Raw genomic sequence first — 7,577 nt, 5'->3', positions numbered from 1 at the left:
ACTCACAAAGCATTATTTGCAGGTAATGTTGCGAAATAATAGACCTAAGCTACTTTTCATTTTTATATTTATTTCAGCCCCTTTCGGAGGAGAGAATGACTGTAATCTTTAGAAGGAACATTTCCAAGGGGACAGCGATGATCTACAGTTAGTGTTAGATTATATCTATATCTCCCATGAGAAGAGTCATGAACATGGAGATGATCTCAGTTCACAAAACTTCTTCAGCTTTATTTTCTGCATGTTTTTATATTCTGCATTTTACAAGGGATGGTGTAATGATTGACCAATAAGAATATACATTACATCATATATAAATGTAAGACAAAGAGACAAATAAGTCCATCTACAAAGGTGTCCAAATGTATTAGAAAGCAGATTTCCTTATCTGAGCAAATCCAGATTTCCTTGTGGGCTGAATTCCAAGAACCACACATACATACACGGACTACATTGGATAATATAAACAGATGTGTGCTGGAACAACCTCACCATCTCTGTCTTGACCGCCAGCATGAGTACATTGTGGGAGCATAATATGCAGTTAAAACCCTCCAGACATGAGCATGCAGAGAGGGAGAGAGTGAAAGTCAGGCTGAGAGCCATATTGAGAGCCATATTATGCTCACAGTTAGCAAACACGACAACATGCGTGTCCCTTTCCACATGTTAATGTACCTATCGCTTCAAAAAGAAGTTTCCTCTCAGATTTTACTACACCTTTAAATGGCGCGAGCCTCGCAGTAAGAGGAAGGCGGGGTCGCGCGGCGCGTGTGTGGAAATCTCGTGATTGTCCAACAGTATCTCTCTGAGCGCGCGGCTCTCTGTAACTGCAAGCGAGCACGGAACGAGAGACAAGTGCACGCGGGCACAACATCCTCACAAGACCGCGATTTAAAACCGTTATTTAGTGGAGTGGACCACACATATAGAGCCTTTTGGGAATGTAATGTGGATTATTACTGTACGCTTTGGATATGTTTACGAAAACTGAGGTTAGTCTGTTTTTTTTTTGTGTTTTTTTTTGGTACGGAATGATGGAAAGCTCACCGGGTTGTTATAAGTTCATCACTTACTTCGAGTATTCACACTAAGTTGGCTTGTTTTCACAGTGTAAATCGCGTTGTTCTTGAATTTTACTTTTATTTAAGTGAACGTGGCGCGAACTGAATCGAAATAAAAGACATTCGCGTTGTTTCCCGGGGAAGCGCGATACAAATATTAAACTAACTTGCATCATTATTTAGGCCCACAGGAAACGAAAAGAGGTTTTGAACTCTAAAAAATACGTTTACGAGTAGGCTATTTATTATTTTTTTGGGGATAGCCAGTCAGCCTCAATACAGAGCACAATGTGGAAACAGTATATTTCTGTCAGAGTTGACTGGTTTTCGAGACACAAAAATAAACGTGTAAGCTATTCCCTGTTTTTGTCAGCTGCCTGACATATGCCACTACAGTAGCCTAGGCTATATTTCATTTATTCTTGTTAAGTTGGGCAATGGGCCTGTATTATAGTAGTAATCACGAAAAAACACGCCTTTTCCTCCGTAAACATGTAGCAAACAATTTCTCGCGTTGGTCTCAGGAAGCCTGTGTTTTTCTTAATCTGTAAAAGTAGCTGTAAATAATGAATAAGAGTTCTCAGGTGTCTGTGGAGCCCATGTTCAACTGCCACTCAGGATAAACAACAACACGCATGCCCACTGCAGGATCCTTGTGGATGCACCTAACACATGGACTGGTCAAATACAGGAACGCGCATCCATTTTTCGTTTTTATTTTTAGAGTAGGCTATGAAAGGTTTTTATAAAATACTCAGTTTTTATTTTGATTAGCTTTATTTTAACATGCACACATGTGGTGTAGGCTACTTAGCCTAATAGCCTACATTTTACTTTTATGATGCATTAGTGCACCAATTTATTCTTTTTTTTAGACAAAATGTGCAGGGAATTTAAACATGGCAATGTATTAAAAGTAGGCCATATTTTAAAAAAGATAATTCGACTATTTTAACGTATTAACACGTTGCAGTGATTACAAATATTCACAAAGCCATATCAATTATTTGAAATGTCTGTCTTGATGTCACAATTATCGAAATGTTAAGACATTTAAACGATTTTTTTTAGGCACGTTTGACTATATGAAATGCAATCAGCTCTTTTGTCGATTCGAAGTGCTCAAGTGAGTCCAGTGCATTATTAGAATATCTTAATTCGTTCTCATCAATTTGTAGTGGCTCATTTAGATCTCCTGGAATTTAATAGACTTTGGTAATAATCCATCGTCACACACTCGCGCTCTCACACGCTCATTTTAAAGGTAGGCTATTCAAGTTTCTGCTTTTTAGTAGTCTACATTTCATGTTTTTGTCTAGATGATAATTGGGCTACGCACACTGTATTTGTGTCTTAAAATGTTCACCGAAATTTTGACAAATCCTCACAGGCATTAGCCTATTTGTATTGAAATTGTCGGGGTAGATTATCTTTGAGCGCGGCCTTGTCACACACACTTTCATCGACGCATTATTTCACATGCTGACAGAAATGAAAATGAAGACGTATGTTTGATTTAAAATAATGCATCATTTATTTATTCGAGCGTGTTTAATTTCTCCATGAGCCTAAAGTATAATTTCTCCCTGTGGTGTTTTGTGACCTCTTTTGTGTGAAATAGAATGCAGCCCTTTCACAACAATGTAAATCATTTTGCCGTTGTGTTTATACATGTTCGCATTTATCTGTGAGACTGGCATGCATTATTTTAGGTGATTGATTTGTGCACTAATAATTTGGATCGAAAGCGTAATTTCAGTGAATTACAGCACATGTGTGTGTACATTCTGCACCCCTTTAAACCAGTCAAACGTATAGCGAAAGGCTATTTTAAAAACGAAATATTGGCGCACAGAAGCATTTCAGTTTTAATAGCCAACTCCATAACGAATTTTTACTAAAAAATATATAATTTAAAATGATATTAATAAAATATAGGCTATTACAATAGGCTACATAAAATGGTTAGACAACTTTTAAAAAAATACGTGTGGACGTTTTCATTTATATTCGTTTCCCTTTATTTTTTAATCGTTTTGTTCTCACGGGTGTGGGGTGTATAATCTCCATTTACATATCAAGCCAAGATTATCTAAATGTTGCTGAGGTATTTTTCAAATAGAGATAAACGAATTGGAATAGTACAGATTGATAATTCTAAAACTGAAAATACACATTAACGCATAATGTATTATATAGACTATAAAATCTAAAAAAAAAAAAAAAAGATTATTTTGTTTACTCAATATTTAGCCTAGTGTTTTTAAGCAACATGTAGGCTATACATAGGCCTACGTTTGTTTCCATTTGTAACTAATATCGTTCTGCCGCGTTTTGATGTTTAAAAAAAATATTCCTTCAAATCGCCTTTGTGTCTGTGTCGCAGAGAGAATATTTCCTATTGGCGTTGTGTAATGCTCAGCCTCCAAAACACTCATCGAATGTGCTCTGGCTTTCCAATACACCGCAGTGTGACGTGATCTCTCTGTCTTGATCAGAGCCCTATATAATGCACACACCCCACACCTTTACCACAGTGGAATTTGGTCATAAATCACATTACTAATCCTCTGGTTTTGATTATTATGGGTGTATTATGAATACTGGCACAAGGATGGTGGTTTTAGGCAAGGTGATGTAATGCCATAAACGTCTGCTGCAGAACCACTCCCGCTTTAATCTGCTCACAAGTTGCTGTTCCTCTGCAGTGGGTTGTTTAGGGGGTTGCTGGTGGTACCCGTGCCCACTCTGGGTCACAGGGGGGAGGCTGGATGAGGCCAGGTAAGAGCCTCACGCCTCTCTTTCGCCGGCTGGCAGCCCAGGAGGAGAGCACCGGACGCTGATGTCATCCATTTTGGCCCAGCTCTACCTCGCCCACACCTCCGCTCTACCACGCGGATGCTCGAATGCAACCGTGTCACGTACGGAGCCGAGCTCGCTGAAATGGCGTGCGCCTCCTCCCAAAGCCTCCATGATATCATCGGGGCGCACTGGAGGACATTTTGTCGCAGCGCTTCTGGTGTAATGGTAGAGCGTAATTGAGGCACCTGTGGTAAAACCCAGCTTTGTGTGTCTGATGAATGGGTGGGCCTGCTGTCATTAACATCCCCCCCCTCTTCCACCATTACACCTCCTTCTCCTACTCACCGACTTTTTAAGCAGGATCCAAATGCAGGGGCTTTATTTTGTGGTGTCGTGTGCCGTTCCCAGTGGAGTATGTCAATCACATATCAATGAGGACAATGATGTGCTCAGTTTAGCCTTTTCACCTCTCTCCTCCTCTCCGCAAGCCCTCACTCGACAAAAAAAAAAAGAAAAAGAGAAAGCACACAAGCATATTTCGTGGTGTGGGCGCGAGCCAACGTGGAGTATCTGTTACAAGCACGCAGTCTCTTGCTCTTTTTCCCCTCTTCAGCTGCAGCAGGCAGAGCTCTGACGGCATACATTGTGTTTCGGCTCAGTTGAATCGCGTGGGTTGGTAGCACTATTGTCCTGCCGTACCTGCTGCCTACGCCTCTGGCAAGGACATGGGCAATATTAGATGACTATTAGGTTACACCTCGCATGTTGCCATGTAATTGGAGCCTATTCATTTATGCACGTAGGGGACACGTTAAGAGGAGCTGGAGTTGCGTTTTGCCTTCACAAAAGTCCTGCTAATCTGTGTTGGTTCAAGGCCAAACGTCAGCTCAGCATGGGGAGCTTCTCTCACATTTGTAGAACAATACAGGGCATTTTGTTTGTGCTTGAGGATGTGTTAATAATTTAAAAACATTTTAAACTGTAAAATAAACATTGATGTTCTGCCTTTTTTTACAGCATCGAAATATGCAAGGTTCCTTAAAAAAAAAAAACGTGAAAGCCATTTTTATGCACTGCAATAGATTTTTGTTAAAAATTTAGGACCACACCTAAATGTAATATTTTTTTAAACAAAATAATGACATATTTGTAGAACTAGTTTAGGTGACTCGTAGGTGAAATGTAGAGTATATGTCATGGGAATGTGTAGACATTCATATTATTGTTTTCATGCATTGTGCATCCTGCAAAAATCCTTTTAATTTTCCACATCATCAGATAAACATGGGCTCTCTGCTATTGAATGATAGCTGGAGCTGCCATGCGAATAATGCTGTTCATTTACACACTAGATGACCGATACCAGAAGGATCTTTTAGGGGAATTTCCTTTAAAAATATAAACTTTTAATTAGGAGTAGCATTTAACATAAGTGCAAAACAATGACTCATTCAAGTGCAGCTTTTTAAGATTATAATTGTGAAAGTGTACTGTATTCATTTCTTAAGTAACATATGTATAAAATGTATAAAAACACACTAGATACACACTAGACACACTCCGTTATTTTATGTATAAAAACACTAGATAGAATGAGACAATGTGGATTCGTTTGTAATTTGATGCTTTTCTATTTTGACAGCTAGACGGGGCAGAGTAACCGAATGAACTACATTACCCACAAGGCATCATGCAGACTGTGCTGGTTTCCCTAAATACAGAAAGAGTCCGACCTGGAGGACCTGTCTGGATGATTGAGGTCTGAGGAGATACCAGAAGAAAACCACACCTCAGCAGACGCACAGCACCTCATCTGCTTGACTTCTCAAGTCGATCCGTTCCAGGAAACGAGGAAGAAAAACTTTGATTGTCGCCTGACAGAGATTGGATTTTTGTGCAATGTCATTGGCCTTATGACTGTTATTTAAGACTGTTCTCCCTACTAAGTCCCTCACCTCTTTTAGGATATTTTTTGTTTGTCGCTGCGTTGACGATCTCACCTCTTCTCTAGCATCTCTGGGCATACTGTGGGATGTACTTTGGATACACTGACCTTTGAACCAAAGCAAATTCAATGATTTCCTTCTGTTCAGGATAATAACCCCAAATCTCCAGCACTTTTACAATGAATTTCTTCAGATTCCCAGTCCAGCTGCAGCTGTTGATCAGTACTGTGCTTGGGCCCTGCTTGGGCCTCGAGTTTACAGGGTCGCAAGGCCAGTGGGCACGCTATCTCCGCTGGGACGCCAGCACCAGAAGTGACCTCAGCTTCCAGTTCAAAACAGACGTGTCCACCGCCTTAATCCTGTACTTTGACGATGGCGGCTTCTGCGACTTCCTGCAACTCATGGTGGTTGAAGGGAAGCTCCAGTTGCAGTTCAGCATCGACTGCGCCGAGACCACAGTCGTATCGGACAAGCGAGTCAATGACAGCAGCTGGCATTCTGCCACCCTGAACAGGTACAACCTGAGAACTGTGCTGGGTCTGGACGGAGTAATCAAATCGGGTGAGGTGCGGCCACAGAGGCAGTACATGAAGATCGTTAGTGACCTCTTCCTGGGCGGAGTCCCTCAAGATATTCGCATTTCTGTGCTCACTCTCCCGACAGTGAAGGATCTTCCGCCATTTAAGGGAATTATCAGGGAACTGAAGTACAATAGCAAGGAACCTATTCTACTAAGCAGCCAGAGGGTCCGCATGGACATAGAGGGGATCTGCACGGAGAACCCATGTGAGAACGGAGGGACATGCTCCGTTGTGGATGGGGAACCACTTTGCGATTGTTCTAAGACAGAATATGTTGGCCGATTCTGCAGCGAAGGTAAAATGGTTTATATTTACAGTTTGATAATACAGCAGATGCACTATTGACTTGCATACAATCAATGTAACGGCCCCCTACTCGAAATTGTCAGTCTGTACTGCTGTAATGTGAATGTTTCCTTCATCCTCTGCCGTTTCATGCTACTGAAGTATGACTCTCAGGTCCAGGTTAATGCCATCTCTTAGCTTGTCTCATGAAAGCTGCCCTGTTCTATGCATTTGCAGGTGTTTTGTGCTGTGATTTTTTTTTTCTCTCGATCAGCCTCCTCTGTTCCCCCACCGTTTCATACAGTCAATTGAAAGCGAATGCCATTGAAATGCACTACTAGCGTTTTTACCTCTGTAAAGCACTAAGCTGTTTGTCTCTGGCAAGCGTTTTGTGTGTGAGTGTGTGTGTGTTAATCATGCCCGGCTGAGGAGGTGGGGTGTTAGGATGTTAAGGTGCCTTTTCAGATCCCCTTGGTTGTTTTTCTGAAGTGGCCATTTTAGTTTCTCTGGGGATTTGAGGAGGCCATTTCACAGCTCTGGGTTTTGTTGTTGCACCTCTTCAACAGAGAATGAATCAGAGATGGGGGATAATTGCCTATTTATATTGCCTATAATAGTCAATTGCAGTTCTTTATAGCGTCATTACTGGTTTTCAGAGAGAAAGAATTTTATGACCGTCTTATAATTCTTTAAAGAATATGCTAGTATATAAATATATGGATCTTCTGGTTTGTACACATTTTTCTATATAGGCTACTAAGTATAATCATAACTAAACAAATTGTACGTTATACTGTACCACAGAAGAAAATCACAACTTTTGTGTTCTTCATGAATCATGTTTCCTGATGGTAATGACACATTACACATTAGTTGTTGTTGTTTTTTTTCACATTCCT

At 40.7% G+C, this 7,577-nt stretch overlaps 1 protein-coding gene across 10 annotated transcripts in view; it reads left to right on the top strand.

The window, feature by feature from the left end:
- The first annotated feature begins 752 nt into the window (after positions 1 to 752).
- The window catches only part of nrxn3a (neurexin 3a), a 271,016-nt gene continuing 264,191 nt past the window's right edge, over positions 753 to 7,577 (top strand). For all 10 annotated transcript variants that reach the window (XR_013800086.1, XR_013800087.1, XM_079633503.1 and 7 more), the window contains exons 1-2: positions 753 to 995; positions 5,509 to 6,688. Coding sequence is in view for 8 of the 10 variants with exons in the window: in XM_079633503.1 (XP_079489629.1) it covers positions 5,992 to 6,688 (697 nt within the window). In the remaining 2 variants the exon portion in view is untranslated. The remainder of the gene's footprint in view (positions 996 to 5,508; positions 6,689 to 7,577) is intronic.

The sequence above is a fragment of the Phoxinus phoxinus genome, assembly GCF_949152265.1.
Source record: "Phoxinus phoxinus genome assembly, chromosome: 13".
In the NCBI taxonomy this organism is placed as follows: domain Eukaryota; kingdom Metazoa; phylum Chordata; class Actinopteri; order Cypriniformes; family Leuciscidae; genus Phoxinus; species Phoxinus phoxinus.
Note: the sequence above shows the minus strand (reverse complement) of the source record. Positions and strands in the feature narration are given on the sequence as shown.